The following is a 24,449-nucleotide window of genomic DNA, read 5'->3' as shown; positions in this document are numbered from 1 at the left end:
GAAGGTTGTTACGTTTCTCTTCCAGACACCGCCCCCAGCCTGCCCCTCTCATTACACCGTGCCGGGGGCCGGCCGGCCCAGCGCCCGCCCCGCCGTCCCTCCTCCCCGCCCCGCTCTCATTCATTCCCAGCCCCTTCCTCTGCGCTCCTTCCCCTTCCCCGGCGCCGCCGGCCCGGCCGCCTCCCCGCCCGGCAGCGGGCAGGGCCCTCCGCGCCGCAGCCATGGCCGCCGAGGGGGTGGACGAGCGCTCCCCGCTGCTCTCCGCGCCCGGCTCCGGCAATGTCACCCCGACCGCGCCGCCCTATCTGCCGGACAGCAGTCCCCGAGGTAAGGCGCTGTGCCGGGCGGGGGGCGGCCCTGGCGCTGTGGCTGTGGCTGGCGGGGGACGCGGCGCCTCCGCCCGGGTGCGGCGGTGCGGGGCTCCCCCCGCCCTGGCGGCGGGGCCGGGCCGGGGGCCGCCGGCGGGGGAGCCCCCGCCCCGCCCTCGCCGGTGGGGAACAACAGGTAACGCCGCTCCATGCCTGGCACAGGCCGTGCTCCCCGCCGCGCTCCGGCCTGAGCGGCTCAGGAGGAAAAATAAAAGAAATTAAAATAATTGTTTGCAGGGGCAGAACAAGCCCGAACCGGTCTGCTTATTATAACTCGCTCGCATGCCGCAGCTTGCGTGGTAATTGTTGGGCTTGGGTTTCCCCATTAATTAGGAGCAGGATTAAGTGGAAGATCCGGAGCTGAGAACAGCTCAGCTGGGCACAGGCGGCTGCAGGAGGGGCGCAGCGCGGAGCCGAGCGCGCAGGGCGCCATGGCCGGGGACCGTGGCAGTGCCTCAGCCCGGGGTGCCCAGGTGTGGTCAGCGCCTGTCCTGGCAGTCGCGTCGGAATAGCGAAGGGACTCGGTGCACTGTGGTAGCTGGAGTCCAAAACCACCAGGATGTCCTTGCAAACACGTTTCAAGGCCATAGCTGGTCATGGCTTTATTTTTAAAGCAAGTCCGATACTGCGGTTACAGATCTGTAGTTGTGGCATAATTATATGGTATTATCTCTCTTGCATAGACTTAGGAAAAATCGTCTTGTTGATCAATACTGACTATTTAATTAGTAGGTGGAGAAAATTACTTAGAAAATACAAATCAGGATGTTACCAAAGTACATTACTAGGTTTTTTTTTTTTTTTTTTTTTCCTTTGGGTTTTTTTTTTTTTTCAGTTAAACGTTTTAGCGCAGAAATTGAGGTGTGGAGAAAGCTGAAGGAATGAAGACTAAATAAGATTAGTGTAGCTTTGCTAGCAGTACCCTTTAAAATGTAAGATTACAATTCTTATCTCAGTAGATCCAGTGTGTTGGCCCTTTCTTAATGATTTCTATTAACTGTATAGATTCATGACATGCATGTAACTAGAATGAGTGAGCATCTGTCTGTTTAGAATTATGTTTAACCTTGTAGAAAGCTAGTTCTCTTATCTTGATATGGAAATGTATTTCAGTTAGGGCTGTAGCTGGTGTTGACTGTTTACTTTGATTTGAACTAGACAAAGGAATATTGGCTTAAAAAACAGCAGAGGCTGGATGCTTTGGCTTTTTCTTTGGTGTTTGTTTGCCATCAATTTTTTAGTATTTGCATTATCCCCCAAGTAAAAAAAAATTAAAAATCCTTATATCTACCTTAGTTTACATTCTGGGGTTTGATATTTTTATTATTCGTGATCCTTATCCTGTAATCATTACTTTTGCATACATTTCAGTCTGTTTTTTGATGTTTGGTTGGTTTTTTTTTTTTTTAAGTCCTTATAAATTTAAAAAGTAATGAAAATGCATTAAATTAGTGACTCTTGTTTGACCCCAGGGTAAAACCCATGACCTGGAAATGAGCTGGATTCTAAATGCTCATTTCAGTTGGGAGCCATGTCCTCCTATGCCTTCAGTGGGCATCTGTTACTTGAGATATCTGGTTGGGCACCTGTGGTGGGATGTGGTGCTTGAGATAAGTGGTTTCTTCCCAAAAATGAGGAGGAACCAACATAGAGCTTTCTTGAATGTTGAATATCTCTTGTTTGATCAGTCCATGAGCAAACATATTAGGTAGCACTTGAGAACTGCTCTGCAGAACTCTCAGAAAGACAGCTGTGGAACAGAATTCAGCAGAGCTCTGGCACAGGCCCATAACTCTACTTCCCTTGCTCTGTCGGCTTTCCTTAGTGAAAGGATCTATGCAAGCTAAAGCCTTTCCAGCTGACTGGCAGACTTCGTCTCTCTCCCTAGCACAAGGCTAGACTTAGAGGGAAGAATCATTCCTGTGGAAGAATTGGCTTTGCTTCCAAAGCAAACTCTTTCTGCAGAGCTTCCTTGATTAACATCAGCTGGATAGTGATGGAGTGGCAGAGGAAGAAGGAAGAAACCCTTTGTGTCAAAACTACCACTTGAATGTACATTAATAGGTTTATCCCTTTAATTATCTACTGTGCCCAATATATCATCCTGAACTTTAAATTAGAGAGACCATGTTTTGAAGGTAGCCTTCTCTTCCCTTGCTGAGCTGCAGCTGAGACCCAGATGAGCCTTCCCTGTGTAAACTTGGTGGATGGTTGAATCCTGGTAATGGCTCAGTGTTCTTAATGATGCAAGCAAGCAAAAAAAATGTTTTAAGTGTGGATGCAGGCCACAGTATTTAAGAAACTTTTCACAACATTGACAAAGGGTGAAACTACCCGTTCTGTTCCCTGTAGTAGGATGGTTAGTCAGTGCTTTTTTGTTTCTTTTAGGGTTTTTGGGCCTTTTCCAGGATTTCTTAGTTTTTAACAATGTATCTCTGACATCAATCATTAAACTTTTTCTGTTACCCACCCCCTCACAGGCCATGATAAAGAGCTATTTTTTTTTTATCAAATAAAATTAATTTCTGTGTGACCCTGGTAGGCTGCAAGCGATTCTCTGTGGTTTCCACCCTTCAGCTAGCAGGGGAGGAAAGTGCACAAGCACCACAAGGAATTTCGCAGGTTGCAAATGGGATATCTTCCATTGCATCGCTGTTCTGTAGGGATGAACAGGGAGTCAGAAGTACTGCATGGTAGGACACTTTGCTAATCTTGCTGAACTAATTACTGTTGGAGTTTTTTTGTTTGACTGGGTTTTTCTTGTTTTTTTTTTTTTTTTTTTTGTGTGTGTGTGTGGTTTTTATTTGTTTTCTTTTTTTTTTTAAAGAAAAATTGATAATATAGCTGTAAACTGGTATGTCAGCAGCAGGGAATTCACTATCTAATTACATGTCTCCTGGTGTGTATGTGAAGCTTGCCTACCACCCAGTCATGTCCAGCATGACAGACTGACAGACCTTTATGAACTGGTTTTAGATATTATAGTTAGCCTGAAATTCAAGCTGTCAAAAAAAAAAAAAAAAGTCATACCAAAGTATGCTAATGTGCTTTGAAACCTTTTTATTAAGGGTAATGAACAGCTAATTCTGAGACAATATCTTTATTTTCCTTTCTACTATCCCCCATCCACTTATTCTCCCCCAATATACTTTCCTTTATATTTAATTTTGGTGGCTTCTCCTGGTTTGTTTTTTGGACCTCTTCAAAATGCATGTTTTCTTCGAGCATGAAGGTTGCAGTGCCAAGATACCTCATGCTTTCTGCTCCGCAGCAAATGTTATTTGCTGCAGCAAGGCTCTGAAAAGCAGCCATTATTCTCTTGCTCTCTGATATTTGCTGAGCCAGCAGGACAAGAACAGCGAGGCTGCTTACCTGGAAGCCAAGCAGCTCCAGTATGAGGCTGAAGAAGTGGCTGGCACTGTGTGTAGGGGCTCACACACCTCGGTTTACCAGCTTCATAAGAGTAATCGCTTGGAAATGGGTATAGAAAATTATAAATGTCTAGAAGGTATGGTTGTCAATTTTTCAAGTGTTCAGGATCGTGGAAAGCGGAAATGTTTGTAGCTGTGTGTCTCTTTGCTTTCTGGTACCCTTAAAGATACTGCTTGCCTTAGTACAGGCACCCTATTCCCAGCTCACAGAATTGACCTGTCACACTTTAAATGGAGAGGACAAAGTCAAGAACTTTTGTAAAACAATTGTTGCTTTTCAGAAAAGCAACCTTAAAGCTGGGAGTGAACTGTAGAGGTGTCTTGACAGAGAGTCTGGTATTTAGTCTTTGGAACATGCCTTTTGTTTTCTGGCTGCCTGTTCCCCTAGCCAGAAAGTGTCAGCTGCTCACTGCAGGAGCAGTTAAGCAGTGTGCTGACTGCCAGAACCCACTGGAGCAGCCTTGACTTTGCCACGATGGTTACTCTAACCTGATTTCTGCACTGCTCTGGTAGGCTTGAGCTTGTTTCTACTTGCCAAAGTGTGTGGCTCAGGGTTTTGTCTTGTGTGTGTTTGTTTTTTAATGTCTTGTAATGTCTCATGTCCTGTGTGTGGCAGCTTTACTTAAAATAGGGTATCACAGTACTGCAAAATACTGATATTTAATTTTTTTTTGATGCTGCATTTTTTCAGAATGTATTTCCTCACAAACAGAAGAAATAACAGTACTGTTTCCTGATACTTCTTAAGGATGTTGTTTTTTGTAAGTAATGTATCAGAGCTGAAGGTGCAAAGTTCACTTCCTCAAGAAACAGAGCATCAGTTAGTGTCATGAATTCAGAGTTGTATTGCTGCATATAAGTTAATTTTGTTTCTCATCTGAAATAACTCACTTATATTAGATGTGATTCTGAGACTCTCAAGGTATCCATCTTCTTCCTGCTGCCTCTGTGAGTTAAAATCAAGCACAGGTCTGGGTCATATATAGACCAAGTAGCAAAGAGCAATAGCAGCATGGCTGTTCAGCATGCATTTCAAAGGTGTGTGATGACTTTTGGATCTGAAGGGCAGACAGGGTTTCTTACATCCCTCCAGCTTATGACATTCACTTCAAGACAGTGGAGGAGTGATGAGCGCTTTCTTACAGGCTTAAATTTAATACTTGGGCTTGTCAGCTTTGATAGCAGCCTGTGATTTCCCTCACCACCCTCCAGCAGATATTGGTCTGTTCAGTGTTGTTGGTAAATGGGAAGTAGGCTGATCTCTCATTGCTTCTCTGAAGATTTTGTTAGCTGCTTGGATGTAATTTTTGAAAAACTTATTGAAGCCCAAGGCTGCAGAGCATTTTGAACTACTAGTATTAAAAAAAGCTAAGTATGAACTACTGAATATGCCTGTTCTGTATTTGCTTACCTGAAAAGTCCTGAACTTCTTGATGAAATAAAAGTCAGTGCTATTATATGCCAAAGAATTGTGGTGATAAGCTTGTGAGAGATTGCTGTGTTGAATTATTTTCATTCCATGGATTCTTAAGCCTCAGAGAATCTTCAGTGTTTCCTCCCTGTTTGGTTGTGGGCTCAAGACTGACAAAGCTGGAGTCTGAAGTCTGCTCTTCCCTGGAGGCCTGAGGCCATTAAAGCCTTCCTAGTGTCAGCCTCTCCAGACTGACTGAAGACCTTCTTGTGCATTGGTACTTTGGCTCCTGGACAAGAAAAATATCTGGAACCCTTAAAAGCAGAAACTCTGCGACTTCAGGGTTTTTTCTTCGAGACAGCATATATTTGCTGTTGTACTCAAAAAAGAAGCATTTCATGCCACTTCCTGAGACCTGTTTTCTTAACAGGACTTTTTTGTATTTTTACCTGTAGTATCTTCTAATATATGATAAACACTTGTCTGTATTTCAGTCTTTTTAGATATTTGTGAATGCTGTTTGTGACTCTTCCTACCTGTGTTTTTTTTATTTGCTGGGATCTTTTTCTTCAAAAGCCAGTCTCTACTAATCTGTAGTAGGTTTGGGGTTTTTTAGTGTTTTTTCTCCATGCATTTTCTGTGGACTGCAAAAGGTTGGTGTGAAATAAAGTTACATAGATGAGTTCTGTTGGATCCAGATTTCTGGGGTGATTTACTGTATGTTTGTGTTGCTGGTTTGCTTTACCTGTAACTATGGGTGGTGTTTGTGTACACAGAAGTTGTGGAGAAGAAGAAAACAAACTTAGTTTTGTTCTATGTTTATACTAAGCACTGAGTTTGAGGTGTGGATTTTTTTTTTCTTTTTTGAGCCTGTGACTGCTGGAAATGATACTTGCTGGAAGCGTTTTAGGATCCTCTGGTTTTTCAGCTGAGATTTCTTTGTCTCTTGCAGCAGAGCTTCCCCCTCCGTACACTGCCATTGCAAGTCCAGATGCCAGCAATGTTCCTGTGATAAACTGCCGTGTGTGCCAGTCACTAATCAATTTAGATGGCAAGCTACACCAACATGTGGTTAAATGCACAGTCTGCAATGAAGCTACGGTAAAATGGATTTTTGGTGTTTTGTGGGGGGCACTGAGGGCAGTACTGATGTCCTCACCTGACCAGCTGGGTCCCTTCCTGCCACCCCTAAGGAAAAGGACAAGCCAGCCCAGTTGACTGCCAGTGTGGCTGGCGTGCGAGGTGGAGGCATGCTGGCAGGAGGGTGGTCACAAGCAGTTAGAATAAATCTTCATGTGGTCGAGCTGGCTGTGCAGGATGTCTCCTGAGGAGGACAAAAAGCAAAGATGTCATTTAAGTAATTACTCTTCTGTAAAGAAGGATATAATTGGTTTTGATGGGATGAAGAACAGTGTAGAATTGAGTTATTCTATGTGTGGGAGAAACAAATAATGAACCCGCACCTCTCCATGGATAAATGCCTTTCTCCTGAAATACTATTCAGTCACTTGGTTAGCTTGTAAAAGACCACAGTAAAACAACTTTGAAGTGTTTAAGTCCTAGGTTCTTTTCCAGTGATAACAGACCTATTTGTTTCTTCTCCTCTTAATTCAAGTCTTCACTATTTGGCTTCCTCCTTTTATTTTTTTCCTCCTGACAGTTTTAGTTTTGGGATGTGATACTGCAGTGCTCCATAGCTTCTGCAAGCATTTGTATGAAAAACACTGGATTAGATTTATTACATGGATTTATTATATATTTGTTATATGAAAAGAATTTAAAATTATGTCCTGAAAGCAGGAAGCTTTAAAACTGCAGGAAATTTTTTCCACTTAGAGAGTAGAGAACCTGCCACTGATAGTCACTTTCCTGTCCAATATATAATGTTTCAAGCCAAACAAAGTATTGTGCACCTTTTGATTTGCTGCATGAAAGGGACATTGAAACTTGACTCCCAGGTTGGAGAAAGATAATTTCAGTACAGTTTGAAATAGGATTACAGTTCGGTGATGCCTTCATAGTCTCTTAGTGACCAAGAAACAGACTGTGATCCTTTCACTGTTGAATAAAGCCATTGTACCAGGCAAGAAGGGTTGTTTGATGTTTTGACTGGTTTTGGGTGTTTTTTTTTAGAAATATATCACCATTTAAACTCACATTAAAAAAAAAACAAACTTAACTGAAGCCTTGAATTGTCATTGCTAAAATACGAATGTTTTTCCATGAGTTTGCAGAAATTTTTTGTTCTACTAAGGAAATTTTCATTTCTTAAGAAAGAAAAAAATTTGAATTTTGTGTTGACTCTGAAGTTTCTTCTGTAAGAGGAAGTATATTTCTGTTAACAAGAACTTTTCACTGAAGTTTTTCTGCTTTGTCTTCCTGTTATGTGGAAAAAAGTGAATTGCTATGACTTCTCATGTGTGTTCTCTGGTGTTTTTTTTTTTTTTTGTTTAGCCAATCAAAAATCCTCCTTCAGGGAAGAAGTATGTTAGATGTCAATGTAACTGTCTCCTTATCTGTAAGGATACATCTCGGAAAATAGGCTGTCCAAGACCAAACTGGTAAGAATAAAACACTTACAGTGCCTTGAGATGGTTTTCTCTAAAGCAACTGTTGTCTTTGAGTTGAGTATTTAAAACTAAAAGAGGTTCAAAGCCTCGGTCTCTTTACATGGACACTTACAGAGCATTACTGAATTGCTGCAGACACAGGTAGTGCTAGTGTCCATTTTGAATATATTTTTTAAAATTAAAGAAGAAAAAAGTTTCTTCATTTTCTTTAAGTCTCAGATGTGTGTGTCCCATTATATAACTACTTGTAAGGCAAAAGTAATATAAAGAACAATAGAAGAAAATTGACTTCTCATTTCTGGTACTTAACATTCATAATTTCTTGGAGACTTAGTTATTGTAACCACACAGAATACTCACTTGGCTAAGTTCAGAGTAGGGATTTGGAGTGAGATGGGAGATGGAGTAGTAGCTTAGTTATGCTGAGTTTTCATTCTCCTTTCAGCTCTCAATTTTAATGTGCACACTTGTTATAAAAGAAGCAATTGTGGTTGCCGTAGTGATTGCTCTTACCATTGGGCTTAAAGTGTTAAAGATTCCACTGAGGTAGGAGGAGTTTGGTTGGAAGTGGTGCAGCTCTAACAGGAGAAATGGGGAGGAAGGCTGAGTCTGCAGATATGTGGAGGGGAGTTCTACCCCACCAAGTGCCCTAGTTAGTCACCAGTCTATTGGCCATACTGGTTTTGAAACATAGTTTGAGACTTGTGGGAATTACTCATTTTTACTAACACTTGGTTGGGTAGGACTTCCAAACATTTTCTCAGAGTGCAAAAATGTTCATGGGATAGTTCAGTTATAATATATCACATGGTTGGTAACTAAACTAAATTAGAAGTTTCTTAACTTCATTAAAATAGTCTCAAAATCATATGTGCAAGCAATTTTCCTTAGACAGCCTGTGTATTTGTCTTGCTAGAAACTGAGCAAAATTGGTGTAGTGTACTTTGAAGGAGAAAGTTGGGAGTGTGACCTAAATGGAAGACTCCAGATTAAAGGAAAACCATTCACAATACAATTTTGGTTGTATATGGAAGAGATGCAATGCAAATTAAATATTGCTTTAATTTTCCCCTTCACTTTTTTCATTCTAAGAAGCCTCGTTCTGAGTTGGTTAATTTGGGTACTGTTGTTTTGGACTGACAAATTGTGTAACTAAACTGGCGACATACTGAACATAAATACTTAACTTTATAGTAAATAGATTTTATTTAGCCAACCTAGGGTGGTTTTCCTTTTTAGTTTATTCAATTTGAATGGAATTTTTACTGTACAAGTATGGATATGCTTCTTATATTGACGTGGTTGTCAGTAGTGTGGGAAGGAGAACTAGGTTATGGAAGATCCTTACTCTTTCTACATGTTTCACATGGGTACTTACATTTCAATTCTCAGGCTTGCTCAGCCTGGGTATTAAGTTTTCATTTTTCTGAGGAGCGTGTCTGTCATATGCTTTCAGGTCTTCGATATTGGGTTTGGGCTTCTATGGCTGATCTTATAGGGAAAGAGAATATTTTTAAAACTGAAAATGCTTTGGAGAGCAACCAAAACTGGGTGCATCAGCTGTTTAACAAGTAGATTATAGTTTAAACATGTAAAAAAATATTTGGTAGTGACTGAGCTAATTGCTTGAACACATTGTCCTTCTCTTTCGCTAACTTAATTACATGTGTATCTAATGTTCTTAACACAGTAGACGCATCATTACTCTTGGTCCAGTAATGCTGATTCCAGAGGAGCAGCCAGCTCAACCTGCCTTGCCAGTTCCACCAGATGGAACTAGAGTGGTGTGTGGGCACTGTGGAAATACATTCCTTGTAAGTAAAGCATCAGATTCTCCTTCTTGCCTCACTGTGCTATCCCTCAAGCTGTTTGTTGTAAGCAGTTTTAAGAGTGTATTGCCTCAGTCTCTGGCATTATTGAGGAACTAAAACTTCTTTACTCATTATTATGAGTGTTTGGTCTGTATTTAGTTATCTTTATATGTATTTCAAGAAAACTTTTTAACAGTCTTTCTGTATGTGTTAAAGCCCATGTCTTATTGTTTCGTGATGTGAGAGTGGGCAGTGCTGGAAGAGGAAGTTGGTCTTCCAGGTTCTGTTTAGGTTTGCAATGGTGGCTGTGTTCTGCAGTGGCCAAGAGAGCAGTTCTGTCACTGCTGTATGAGCCCCAGAAAGCTGTTGATTATGGGACTTGCCATTGGCTTATCTGTAGGTTGTTGGAGAACTAGAGGTTTTGGTTGATTTGTGAGAGTGCCAATTGATCCCATTTTTGAAGTGGAAGGATGCACAAATGCTCTTCTGCTGTTAAACTCTCTGTAACCTTCTAAATGGACAAGGTGCTGGCACACTTGAATTTTGATTGCAATATACAAGTAAGCTAGTTTTGGCTTCATCATCCAGCAGTGACTGAATCTCTTTCAGGTTTGTGAGTTGTAGGAAATTACTAGATAAGGGGTACAGTTAAAGAAAACAAGTCACAAGAGAGGTAGCACATTCCTGAAACAAAGGAGTATGAGAGACATTAAGATCAGAGAATACTCAAGTGCATGTTGTGCAAGGAAAAGGGAAGCTTGGGGGATGCCATTCAATGTCATCTTGTACCAGCAGGGAGAGAAGGGTTGGCTTGTGGTAGGCTCTGTAATGGAATAGGCTTGTGCCTTCAAGTCACTTCAGGTTTATGGATCAGTGAGGTGCTTTTGTGGCTTAACCCCAGCCAGCAGCTAAAGTACCATGCAGCTGCTTGCTCACTGCAAACACCACCCAGCCCCCCTGCCCTGGTGGGGAGGAGAACTGGGAAAACGGTAAAAATTGTGGGTTGAGATAAAAACAATTAAATGATTGAAATGGAAAAAGAATATTGCTAATGATAATAATAACAATGATAATAGTAATGAAAAGAGAGGACTAAAACCCAAGAGAAATAAGTGGTGCTCAATACAATTGCTCACCACCTGCTGACCCAGCCAGTGCCCCAGGAGTGATCATTATCTCCCAGCCAACTCCCATCAAACGTGATGTTCTATGGTATAGAATATCCCTTTGGCCAACTCAGCTCAGCTGTCTTGGCAGTACTCTCTCTCAGCTTCTTGTGCACCTCTTTGCTGGCAGAGCATGGGAAACAGAAAAGTCCTTGACTTAGGGTAAACACTGCTTATCAACAACTAAAACCTTAGCTTGTTACCAACATTGTTACTGAATCCAAAAGAGCACTGTACCAGCTATTAAAAAGAAAATTAATACTCCCAGCTGAATCTGAATCCAGGACAGGTGTGCTGTAATGTCTTCACTATTATAGTAAGTGATGAGTGCAGGGAGCTGGAGATGGCCCTTATGCTTCTTTCTTTTCTTTTCTTTTTTCTTTTTTTTTTTTTTTTCCTGAAAGGAAATAGGAATACGATGAGGAATGTACAAGTAATGTGCTAACTGGAGAGCAGTTAGAGAGATGCTTTAGAAATATTCTGTCTATTAATGCAGCCTATATATTAAAAACCACATAATTTCTTATAACCCTTGCTAAAGAACAGTAGTCTGAAACTGAAGATAGCTGAGGTGGGTTTTCTGTTTGCCTTTTCTTTTTGGCCTATCTGGAGGGACTTTCACAGGCATGGGAGTTTTACTTGTCTTGATCACCTATTTACTTTATATAAGTACAGTCCAGTTTAACTTTGCAGTTTACACTATGAACTACTTCAGGTGAACATAAGGGAAAAAAACCAAATCCATAAAGTCTGGATTTGCCCATAACTACTAGATTATGCCTTAAAAGGCTAAGTTTTCTAGTTTGGGATTTGTATATGCAAGTTCATATCTTCTAGGGAACTGCAACATTTTGAACTTTGTAGTCCTGTCTGCCAGGATAAGATCAATTTGTCACTTCATGATATGTTGAAAAGCAACTCTCTGAACCATTAGAAATTGGAAGCTTGCTAATTTTTTATGCTGAGTTATCAGGAAACAAAGTGTTTTTTACCTCATATTACACAGCTTTCCCACCAGTCTTTTGCTTCCACTTTTTTTCTGTAATTATGTCTGAGATTCTGAAAAATAAAATTTTTAGTTAAGAAAAATCAGGAAATTGCTTGGATTTGAGAATGAGCAGAGAAGCAACAAAAAAGTGTTTTGGCCAGCCTGGAAGTTCAGTTTTTGAGTTAGTATTTCTGCCTTTTGATATCTCCATGTTGTGAAGAAAATACGTAGTGCTAGATACATCTCTCAGCAGCTCAGTAGGCTATCCCTTTTACTTTACTTGGCAGTTAAAAATAAATAAAATAGACAAGCAAAGCTAGAATCCTTGGGATGGAAAAGTTGAATTGTCATGTTCTGTGTTCTTCTAAGAGCATCAGCTTGTTCACAACCTTTTTTTTCCATTGGAAAACATGACTGTGTTTTGCTTGCCTCTGCACATGGTGGAGTGCTTTTCACAAATTATGAAAACCACACTCCTTGCTATGGAGTGCCTTAAAGTTTCTCTGTCTCAGCTGGAAGAATGGCTTAGTACTGAAGTGAAATTGTAGCCAAACTATCAATACTTCACATCTTGTTAATCAGATTTTTTTTTTCCCTTGGTAACCTGATAGAAGTTCTTTCTGTGTTAAGGTTTCTACTGTTTCTGGCAGGTTTGGACTTGACAAGTGGAAAAAGGGATAGAATAGAAAAAGAGGGCAGGAAGAGGGAGGTTTAACTGTGTTGCTGAATATGAGTTTGCTCTCATTTGAGCTGTTTTGAGAGCTTTTGGGCTTGGGCTGTGCAGTTACTCTTTTTTGCCAGCAGTAAGTCATTCCCTGCTACTCCTCTCTGAGGGACCTCTACCTGCTGTGGTCTGTGGCTGTGAGTGGCTGAGTTGCCTTTAGAAATGGTGGTCAAAGGAGGGCTGTCCCTGTGTCCTCCCCCTGTCTGCCATCTTCCTGCTACTGTCCTGTTTTCGGAGGGACCTCAGGGACAAGAAGCCAGGAACAAGCTATGGAAGCTACAGGCTAAGCACTATGCTTTGTCAATTTTGTTTTTTTAAAGTAATCAAATATGAAAATTATTTCTTCTGAAATAATTGAATAGAAAACCCATTAAACTTTTCAGAAAAATAAGATATGTTTTAGTTTGTGAAAGTATTTTGCTTTCCCAAAGGACCAGAAGGGAATGGAGAGGAAGCTTCTTTTGCATCAGTAGCTGTATGTAGGGCAGTGTATGTATTTATGTACATATGTCTTTTGTTTTGTTTTGGCCTTTTTTTTTTTCACTGTCTTGTGTTGAATGCACTGAGAACTATTGTAGGCTTTGAAGGAAAATGTCTGACTATTCTTCTAATCATTCCTTTGATGGATGTCTGGTTTTGTCCACAGTTGACATATTGATGAGTTTTGTATTCCTTATCTCTTCATCTGTGTTTCAGTACATCTAACCAGGGATTTGGGCTGTATATTGTATTGTTACAATTAAAAAAAAAATCATTGTATTCTCAACAGAGAGCTAAATTTCATGTAACTAACTTCTTAACAACATGAATCAATATTAGGTACTTCAAAGCACTCTGGTGTATGGGTAAAAAATGCCAGCTTAATCATGATTTAGAATGTACACAAACATAACCTTCCCCCACTGTGCTAATATGATTTGAGTTCTTGTACTTTGAAAGTCTTGTCACAGTTTTGCTCTTTTTCTACAAATACTTCTGGTTTGTATAAAAGGCATCATAACAGCTACTGCTTTTGTTGTTTCCAGGTATCTCTCAATGAAAACAGATTATTGCTGACTCCTTTTTCCATCAATAATTGGAGCCCAAATGCATTTGAGTTTGTAGCCATTAATAATTTGGGCTAATAATTAGAAATCTTAAAACTCTGGAAAGATCATTAATGAGTAGCCAAGGAAATGGAGTTGCCTACACTGTGATATAGAATTGAAACTGGTGTATAAAAGTGAAGTTGAATTACAATTAGGTAAAATATAGATCCTGGAATTAGACTTCCTTTTATTTCTGGAGTTGCAGTTTAAAAAGCTGAAATAACTGCTCTGGTGAGGTCTCTCTCCATCTCCAAAACTGACAATTGCATTTTATCCCACTTTCACTGTGTAGAATTAAGAGAAATTGAGTAGGTTTTTGAAAGGTATGCAGAAAAATACTTAACTTGCTCCTCTGCCAGGAATGTGGAAGTAGAATTAATGCTCTTAAAAAGCTTTGCTTGGTTAGGGAGCATTACAGAATTTTTATTAAGGAATAAAATAAAACTCTGCTAAATCAGTTTGGTCAAGTTTTGTAAACAAATAATACTGGTTACATAGTTGTCCTGTAAATGTGTAAATGGATATTTCAGAACATGAAAATAAACGATGGATTTCTTTTTAGTGGAGATTTATCCCCAAGTTAAAAAAAAAAAAAAAAAAAAAAACTGAGGGAGATACTCAAGAGGAAAATGCTCAATAAATACCACAGTTCGAAACCTTGCTCACAGCAAAATCTCTTCATACCGACAAGGCATGAGAAGACACATCTTTGCTCATTAAATCATTAATTTCTTCTCAGCATTTAAATGGTGCTTGCTGTAGGTTGGTGCTGTTTTCCATACGAGGATGGGCTCTGATTTTGAGTTGTGGCTGTAGCAGTTATAACACTTTCACTAAATTAGGACAACTTCAGATTTCTCAGAGATAAGGCAGGGCCTCATGGAGGCACTGGGGATCTGCACTGTGGCTTCTTCCCCTGCTTTTAACTTGCGATGTGTTTGTTTTTTTTGCATCACCAAGAAAACTTCCAACTACCCTCCACTTGAGAAAGGCAAGGGAAGAGAGCTGCAGTTAGAAAATAACTGCTTACAGGGAGAGGAAAAAGAGCCTTATTCCCTTGATCAAGGCAAACATGTTTAAAATGCTTGCTTAATGCTTGCATTATCACAAAACGAAATTTAGCAGAACCTGCTGGTTTTGAGTATATCGCTTTGTATCCCCCAGTTGAGTTAGTTCTAGGCATTGCTTTCACTAAGACTGTTTCTTACTTAGGTTTTAATCTGAGTGTGGGATGGGGTGACCCTACCATGTACAGCTGTACATATCATCTTTTTAACAGTCATACAAAGTAGCCAGTAGTGTTCTCTATTTCATTGATGTAAAACCTGATATCTGCTTTCTTAAATATTCTTTAAACATCTTTCTGTATACCCATAACTTAATTTTCATAAATGATGCAAGGGTTGGGAAAAGATTGGAAAATACTTCTGTCTGTAATTGTGCCAAAGAAAGCACACTTATTTTTATTCAGGATATATTCATAGTGTTTAAGTAAGAGAAGAAAACCTATTAATATTATAATGTTGCCCATACTACGCCTGTGGATGCAACCACATTATGTCAAGCAAATTTTGTAATACTGTAAGGCAAGTCATGGGAAATGTTCACATGGGAATCCACATCCAATGTTGCCATTGACAAAAGGGCATCCCATTTATAGAAGAAAACAAAAAACAAGTCAAAGAGTCTGAGAAGCAAAATGTTTTCCTAGTGACATTTAACATTAAGTGCAACAAACATTTTCTCAGGTTTGCTTTTCAACCTTTTACTTTTTCTCTTTTTACAGTGGATGGAACTGAGGTTTAACACACTAGCAAAATGCCCACACTGCAAAAAAATGTAAGTTCTCTGAAAGCAAGATTATGTAAATTACAGTGAAGTAGCCAGTGTTTCTTCTGTAAGTCTTTGTGTTGGCTGTGCTGATTATATTGGTGTACTCATCTGAACTTCAAGGCTGAAGATACTGTGTGCACGTGAATTCTCCATTCTTCATGCAGAAATCAGTAGCTTTGACATATCCACTTGCATTTATGAAAATCTCTGAATTGATAGAGGCCAAAATAAGCTACTAACAATAGACAGGAATAGGTTGTTAAAATTAACATTTTATGTCCTTGAAATTTTACCTCTTCATACACTAGTAATCAGATGTCATCTTTAGAGGTAGAACTTGAATTGCTTTATTGTAAAGGGAGGAAAGGAAATAATCTTGTCTTAATTTGAAAGAGGGTTTACTGAAACTATAAACTCAACAACTAACTTGTGTTAAGCATCTTAATGCATTAGCTTGTTTAATGTTTGTGAATGACTGTGGAATAACTTGTCTATTCATTTGTTATTACTTCAAGAAGAACAAGAAAAATTAGAATACAAGAGCTGTAAGGTTTTTGGTTTGGGGTTTTTTGGGCCTCTCTTTTTGAGTGTTTGTTTGGCCTTTCTTATCTGAGCTCAGGAATTCTTAATTTGAATTGTTGCACTAGTACCATACTTGAAATTCGTATGGGATCTCAGCCACAGGGTGTGAAATAAGACATAAATATTACTTCAGAGACATTCATGTCCTGCTGATATATTTAAATATTTGTCTTCCTTTGACAGGCAAGTGTGACTTCTAGTTAAAGAAACAAATGTGTTTTCCACTGGGAATGGAGAACCTCAGCTGTGCTAAATGTTGTAGGAAAACTACTAGCAGGTCCCTTAGGAAGGAGAAAGCGTAGGATAAATGTACTGTAGGTGTGGGCATGGCCTTTTCTTTGGAGTATTTGATTGAGAAGTCAGTCTGGTGCTGTGTTTAACCTCAGAGGTGTAACTGACCAGATGTGGAGTTGTGGATATGCTCTAATTTGCTTAGGTTAAATAATGTCAGTCTTGATGAGATGCTGCTTTGCAGGGGTGTGTGTACTGGCACGTTAAGTCCGTTCAATCTTTGAGGAGGGGTTGGAGTTTTGCTGTTTGGTTTATTTTAAAACTAATTGCAATTGTGTTTTATATTTTATGCCACCCTTCTTAGCTGACTTGGCTTTTGTCTTGACACTCCTTAGGTCAGTGTAATTTGTTGTTTAACCTTAAAGACAAAAACCAACCAAAGAAAAAACCCAACCCTAACAATAACAGCAGCAAAATAAACTATGCTCCAAGCAACAGTCAAAAGTCAGAGCATGTGTTCTTTTTGTCTGTCCTCTGTTGATTAATGTTGCTTCTGTTTTAAATTCCAGCTGAACTCAAAGATTTTTGTAGTGTTCTCCTCCATAAAGTGCAAAGCATGCTATCCGTATGCAGGAAAGTGGGAGCCTCTCTGCAGTGCAATTTGTGATAATTACAGCTTGCATGGCAACTGTATTGCAGAATGCAAAACAAATTTTAACAAGTGGGCATGTCCGTCCTTGGGCTGAGGATCCAAACTGTGGAATATTGTAATTTAGCTTTGAGTGAGTTGCTTGGTGTTTTCCCACATTTGAGATGCGATGGTTGGGAGTTCTGCACTTCCAGCAGCATAAACATTTCTGATACATGGATTTAGGACACAGCATAGGTGAGACACAGCTTTGAGTCATGACAATGAAATAAATAACTGTGGTGACCTGCTTTCTACCAGGTCTTTGTCAGAGGTCAGCATAGCCAAGTAGAAGGGAATGTAGGGTTTCATCTTATTAATGCAAAACTTCTTTCATTAGTAGCTGAGTAGTCAGATGTAGAACTGTTAATTCCTTCTGTTGATTAAGCTGATAATTGTCACTGAAAAAAGGATAGTGTAGACTAAGGCAAAAGGCACCTTGAATCACTACAACAGTAGGTTTTTCAAGGAGACATTGGCTGACACTTTCAGATTCATGATTTTCTTTCAAATATTTTTAAAACTGTGGTGAATTTCTGCAAATAGCTTGTTTGTGACCTTCCATTTGGTTGATGAATACTAGATCTTGAAATCAAGAATGTCTTCTAAAACTGCAGGGGAGATCAGAAGTTATTATATGGAAAAGTTAATAATGAAATAGTGTTCAGGGAGAAGTAAAACCATCATGCCTCATAGTACCTAAACAAAGGAACCTCTCATATCTGAATGCAGGGGGAAATAGGATCTTCTTGTCTGTTTATAATTCCATCTATGTGCTACCATTGTGATACAACTTTTTGTGACACACTTGTTTTGTCTTGCAAAATGACTTGGGAAATGTAGGAAATTAATTGTGCTATAGAGAATAAAATCTTATTTGGTAAATGACCAGATCTCTTTGGAAGTGGACTATAAACCTGTCATGTCAGTATAGCTAAGGTGTTTGCAGAAGCCTTACTGATGTGTAGTGGCTCTGCTGACACAGGCGCTTACTTCCATTGGGAAAATAAATGTAGCTAATGAGGAAATTGTCATGATACAGTTGTATTTTATAGTGACACCTGGAAATGGGGGAGAAACTGTTTATTTTTGCTGATTTAGTGCTCTTCTGTATTTTTAAATAACAGATGTTTCTCAGCTTATTTTCCAAGAGTGAGAGATTCAGGGAAGCTTCTCATATTTTATCATTTAATGATGAAGAAGCAGGAACTGTTTTTTTGTTTGCTGTTCTCTTTCTCAAGATGTCTATTAAGTCATCTAGAAAATTCAGTTCATTAATTCAGTTACTAGAAAGGGAATTGAATGGTACAGGTTATTATTACAGAATGTCAAATCTATTTTTTTTCCTGTAGAACCTATCTCTTTTACTTTTTAAGGTCTGCCAAAATTATGAATCCTAATGAATTTATAACACCTTTGTCCCAAAAAGGACTTCTAGGAAAGAGAGAGATGTTGGAATCCCATTACTACTGTGGAGGCCTAATTTCAGCAGTGCTGTTCACCTTCAAAATATTGGCATTTTAATTTTCCTCTTAAAAACATGTTTGAAATCCTGGTCATAATTCCTATTACTTGGAGCGCAAGAGACCTTCCTGTGGTACTTCTTTTATAGCCTTGGTCTCATGTGGCAGTTTTCCCCTCTTCTAATTACTCCCTGATGAAATATTGGATTTGGCATCTTTTATTATATAATTTTATTATATATTTTATTATATTTTATTTGACATCTGCTGCTGTCCAGAGTTCTGGCAGGTGCCTTTGCTTCCTCAGCAGCAGCTCAGAAAGAAAGAAGGAGCTGCTGCTTTCCAGAGAGTTCCCTCATATTCCCACAGTGGAACTAATTGGTTGCTTCTGTAATATGAAGAAAGCTCTTTTGATCCCATTTTTAATATTGCCAGATGTGCTTGTCAAAGTTGCCACTGTTGGTAGGTTTTTGGGATAGAGTTTCAACTTTTTTTATTCTAAGTTAATTTGGGGCTTTTATGTGTAATTTGGGGTGGGTAGAGAAAGCCTCACTATCTAGAGGAGGACAGTGGCTAACATCACTGTTGGGAGGTGAAAAATGAATAATGATTTATTTGGACTCCTAGGTCTCTTACATGACTGTATAAACTTTAATATCTTTATTTATTCATTGCTTTCTGTGGAAAGAGAAAAGCAGCTAAATTGAGACATTCTTTACATTTCTATTTTGTGGTATTTGAGTTGATGGTTTCTCCCTCAGCCTTTCTTACTGGATAGGAGGAGACACATGAAAAATATGGATGAAAAATACACTCAGCAATATTATGATTACAAAAATAAGACTGTAAGTCAGCTCTGAAAGTGGAAGTCTCTTTTCCCAGAATGAACTTTGGCTCTGTGTGCAATACACAGCACAGTAAATACCATGTATGTTTTGAACATGACATTGAACATGACATTTTTACCAGCTTATCCTATGGTATCCATCTCTGTAATAGAATTAACTCTGAGTACACAGCCACAATATCCTGCAAAGGAGGGAACCTAAGGTCACTTTGGCAAACTCAGTTCTTCCCTTTTTCCCTTTTATAAAACTACAGTTTCGTTTTATTATTTTTAAAACATATAACTTGGAATTGGACAACATTTCTCTTTCCTAGAATGGCTGTAGAGTGGCTTTTGGGGGACTGTTTGGAGGTGTATGTGTGAGGGTAAGATACCATTATTTGCCCAACTGGGAATTCTCTTACCCTAATCCTACCCCAGGCACCCTCCAGGGTCCCAATTCACTATGTATTGTGAGGTTTTGCTAAGGAAGGAATTTCCCCATGGAAGCTAATGAGCAGTACTGTTTGGGGACTTTTCCAGCTCCTCTGAAAGTGGCTTGTGAGTAGTCACTTTATTCAGCTCTTGCCTTGAAAGATGGAGCTCATTGTGTTAGCTTGAGGACTGTGGTGGTGTTTGTTTGTTTGTTTTTTTCTCTTGGAGCATTTCAGAAATTCCTTGTAAAGAAATAACGTTGAAGTAAAGCTGCTTAAAGCAATCTATTTGAAAGCTTTCTAAGACAAATGCTTAAAAAATTTAGTCACATGCTAAGCATATGAGGCCTTGCTGTGTGGTTAATTAACTGGAGCCAGAAATTTGGTCAATCATATGACGCATGTACTACTTAAATTGTTTAGCAGTGCTTTTTTTCTGTTATGCATTTATCTTGAATAAGTTGAACTATCATGAGATGAGTAAAAGCATTACACTGTTTCCAAAGGTGTGTTATCTCCCAGAATGGGATGAAGTACATAACTAATGTTAGCTTGCTTCAGGATGCTTCAAAACACCTCTAAGATAGATAATACATGTTTTATAAAAGCACTTCTGCTTCTAGTCCTTTTAACTGTGTTTCAGTGGACTTAAATACTCTTCCTATTTTCCTCATTAGTAAGCTGTATATGATTGCAAATGTGTGACTCAAGATGTATTTGCTAAACAATGCTGAGCTTCTAGAACATACAAATAATGTAATGTTCTATTTGCAGTTTATATTCTGAGTGAAGCACTGTAATAGCTTGATGCAGCAGGTAGAGACAGAGCTGTCTGTCCTGGAGTTCATAGTCTAGATGACAAGTGACAGAACTTCCAGGGGATTTATTTACCTTGGTTGTCAGAAGTGATTTGTGCAGCTCATGTAAATTGTGGTAGAACTGTGAAATTGAAAAGTAAGAAGAACTTGCCATGTTCTTCAAGTTGGCTTAATGGCCTAAAGAATTTCAGTATTTGGAGATGCTGAACATGGAAAAAAATTACAAGTCTGTGACTAAAATTATTTGTATTTATCTTCAGAGCCATTTAGTCACTGAACAGTATTGAGTATCCAAGAAATAGATAGTGAAGGTTGTTACTAATGACATGTAGGGGTGGTAGAAGTTATTTTCAGTTACTTAGATGCAGTGAAGTATTGAAGCCATATGCTGATGTACTAAAAGTCTGAAAGATGTCTTGCAAGCAGCATGGAACTGAAAAGCAAACTTGAATTTTGCCATCCAAAGGCTATCCAAGACAATTACTGGGGTGCACTGTGGGTACAGAAGGTAGACACACTCAAACTGTGAGTGTGACACCATTCCCTTTCTTGTAAGCACCTAGATTTTTAGGTACTAGATAATCACCGACAGTTGTTTAAAATAAAAATGAAGACTCTGTCTTGTACTTTGTAATATGACTGTAGACTTTGCTTACAACTCTGTAAACTTAAGATGGTGTATTGCCATTCTCTTTCCATCCCCCTGTTGAGACTGAACAGTTACTGTTGATGGTAGGGGTGGTTTTTGTGGTGATTGTTACTTGGTTGATTGGGTTTGGGATTTTTTGTTTGCTTTTAATTTACAATACCATTTATTTTCTAACAGTTCTTCTGTTGGAAGTGCGCTGCCACGGAGGCGCTGCTGTGCATATATCACAATTGGAATGATATGCATCTTCATTGGTGTTGGATTAACTGTGAGTGATGTCCCCTGATAAATTTGCAACTGTGTGCAGGAGGGTGTGTGTTCAAAGGAGTTTTCTTAGTTGACCAGCTCTTCTTTTCCCAGCATTTGAGTAAAACTTCCTAAATTGGTGTGGTTTTTGTAATCTCTGTTAAAACTCTGGACTTCATCTGAGTAGGCAGGAAAAGTGATATATATATATTTTTTTTTACAAAGGTATTGTGGCACTTTGATAATCTCTTTTTTCTGATGTTAAATTTGACTCTTCATCTCTAAAAACTTCAGTTTTATGGAAAATGGTTCACTTCACTGTAGAAATACTGGAACATCTTGCTCTTGCTAGAGCTTTCAAAACTTCCATGTTTCCAGAAATACGTGTTGCTGTATAGGCAATATAAGTTCTAGTGCAATAGAGGTGAATGGGATTCCAAGCACTAGAAATATGTATGAGTCTTTTTAATTTGTAAAAGCTGTAAAGAGTAAAACCAGCTCATAAGCTATTTACAAATGAGAAGGCTCAGTCTGTTGTTACTCTGTTAAGTGGAACCAATGGTATCTGGCTTACCAGTATCTCATACAGGTTACTAGAGCCAACTTTCTACCTGAGAATCCCAGAAAAGTTAATTTGAGGAAATATCTCCAGTGAATTCATATGTGTAATTCTCATTATGCCTCTAACTTGTGTTTTAACTTGAATAATTATTTATGTGTGATCTTAAATGAGTTATGAAGGATTTTCCAAGTTCCCTAATAAAAACAAAGCCAGAAATAAAAACAGTGAGAGACAAATTTATTTTCTTTTTTTATGATCTTACTGAATTGGAAAATTATGTGAAAACATTTTTCCATTCGACTTGTCCAGAGGCTTGTGTAGCCTCCGTCCTTGGAGTTATCTGGGGCCTAGCTGGGTTAAAACCATGAACAACTTGGTCTGACCTTGGAGTTGACCCTACTTTGACTAGGGAGTTGGCACTAGAGGTCTCCTGATCACCCTTTCAAGCTCAATTATCCTATGGTTTTATAAAATCAAGCTAATAAAATACCTAATTTACCCTTACCCGAGTTGAAAAGGTGCTGAAATGCTTCTCCTTAATATGACTTGCTCTTCCCTGAAGAACAGAGAGTGCTGTATGTTTGACACTACTGTTTTCTCTTTTTAGGTTGGTACACAAGATTTCGCCAGGCGATTTCACGCAACATATGTTTCTTGGGCTGTTGCTTATCTCTTAGGTTTAATCTGCCTCATTCGAGCCTGCTACTGGGGAGCCATTAAAGTCAGCTATCCAGAACACAGTTTTGCATAGAGAAATTGTTAGGTTAGAGACGAACATCTAGTAGTTCTGGATATTACATCTTGGACACTTTTAAAACCTTTCCTGTAAGGATTCCATTCTGTTCAAAGTAGTTTAAAGACTGGGGGGTCTCTAAGAACAAATGTTCATTGCACTACATAATATGCAAATAGTTTGTTTTGCTGCTAGATTCCCTAGCTCTGAATACTAAAGCTGTGTTTACATGTTCATAACTCTGTCTTTATAGGTGTTGAATTTTATTTCAACAGACAGTATTAAGTTTTACATTTCCTTTGTTATGTTAAAATCCGTCTGCCATTTTTCTAGATTATCAGAATTCAAAAGCAAGAGTGTTTATAAGTGTTTCTACAGTAGCTTCACGTTTGTATTTAACGTTTTAACTAAAATTATATTCAAGTGGCTTGCTTTAAAACCTAAGCAATAAGCATTTTGCTTGAACTGCTTTACTGCATCTTTTGCCTAAGATCATAGTGACCTTATTCAGGAAATGAAAGTTGTAAGTGTTTAAAAGACTGACACTGTTGCTAGAGAGACATTTGTAAACACTGTATGCTTGGAGATTTTCAGGTAAAGAGATGCTATTTTGGTAGTCCAATTAAATTTCCATTTATCCAGGGTTGGATTTCAGTTAGGATAAATGCTTTTTCCTCAAGGATCCTAGAACTGAGGTTTTGGGTTTGGTTTGTTCTGGTTGTTGTTTCGTTTTGGTTTTTTTTTTAACTGGCAAATCCTAAAAGCCATGCTCGGATTATGGAACTTAGCTCTGGTTATTCATACAAGTTCCTTTACAGGGTCTAAGGGAAGCATTTCATATGACTTGGTTTGTAAAACTTCAGTGTCATGTAGATGACAATAAGACGGTGATGGGTTACCTCTAACTTTCCTCTGATCACATCAGATTTTCCCTTCTTGGGAGAGTTATGACACTGGTCACTGCAAAGGGAGACACTGTAAATTCTCATTAACTGCTGTAATAAGGAAATTAGTAAACTATTGCTGGACCATTCCATCAAAGTACATCTAATCAATTTAGCACTGACTTGCCAAGAGAATACGGAAACAGAAAGTTTTTTCTAATGATGTATTCACAAAGGATTGAGGGACCAGTTCTTGCACTGCCCATCTTTATAATTTTAAACAAGTTTTTGCTAAATTCAGAAGGAATGTCCTGAGTGATTTAGACAACTAGTAATTTAGCTGATGGGGTCAGATGGGTAAATTAATATGGATGTTTCAGGGATACATGTAATTTAAATTATCTATGTTCCTGCTAAGTCAAAATGATATTCAGATAAGGATTTTGGAGCACAATAAATGTAAATGATTGAACTGTAAATGATCTGTCTTTGTATGACGCTAAATGTATAAAAGCAGTAGCTCAGGATTACAATGTAACTTTTACAAATAAACTAATAAAGAAATAAAGATTATTATTCAAACTTAAATGTATTTTGTTATTTATGTGTATATAAAAATGTGTAAGTGGACAAATTTGTTGATATGATATAGGAACCACAAAAGTGTTGCACACCAAAGGTGAGCTCTGCATTTTTGACAAATGGCAGCCTCAGGAATATAAGAGAGCAATAACAAATTGCAATTATCTTGATGTTTTAGGGAGAGTGAGGACATAAATAAGGGATGAAACCACTGTTGGGATTCTATTTTCTTGAGTCAATGGCTTACTGATGGGCTAATATACTCCCTTCTTTTCCTAGTGCTTTTTACATCCCTTCACTGTTGAGATTTGCTGTATTCATTTGCCTCTTTCCTGATACTTTGTGTTTCAAAATACTGCCT

The 24,449-nt window shown here is 38.7% G+C and overlaps 1 protein-coding gene across 1 annotated transcript; it reads left to right on the top strand.

The window, feature by feature from the left end:
• The first annotated feature begins 143 nt into the window (after nt 1–143).
• PIP4P2 (phosphatidylinositol-4,5-bisphosphate 4-phosphatase 2) lies at nt 144–24,094 on the top strand. Its single transcript, XM_053963452.1, has 7 exons — nt 144–327; nt 6,163–6,311; nt 7,665–7,771; nt 9,471–9,594; nt 15,344–15,396; nt 21,259–21,349; nt 22,497–24,094. Exons 1-7 carry the CDS (start codon nt 222–224, stop codon nt 22,638–22,640), a joined length of 774 nt encoding a protein of 257 aa, XP_053819427.1. The 5' UTR covers nt 144–221; the 3' UTR covers nt 22,641–24,094.
• The last annotated feature ends 355 nt before the right edge of the window (nt 24,095–24,449 follow it).

Source organism: Vidua chalybeata, chromosome 1 (genome assembly GCF_026979565.1).
Source record: "Vidua chalybeata isolate OUT-0048 chromosome 1, bVidCha1 merged haplotype, whole genome shotgun sequence".
In the NCBI taxonomy this organism is placed as follows: Eukaryota; Metazoa; Chordata; class Aves; order Passeriformes; family Viduidae; genus Vidua; species Vidua chalybeata.
This window is presented reverse-complemented; position numbering and strand designations above follow the sequence as displayed.

Bases quoted from the DNA above. Each gene is read 5' to 3' on its own strand.
- PIP4P2 (XM_053963452.1), top strand. From the start codon at position 222: ATGGCCGCCGAGGGGGTGGACGAGCGCTCCCCGCTGCTCTCCGCGCCC. The intron at 6,312-7,664 runs GTAAAATGGATT...TTTTTTGTTTAG, and splicing joins CAGTCTGCAATGAAGCTACG to CCAATCAAAAATCCTCCTTC. The intron at 15,397-21,258 runs GTAAGTTCTCTG...ATTTTCTAACAG, and splicing joins TGCCCACACTGCAAAAAAAT to TTCTTCTGTTGGAAGTGCGC.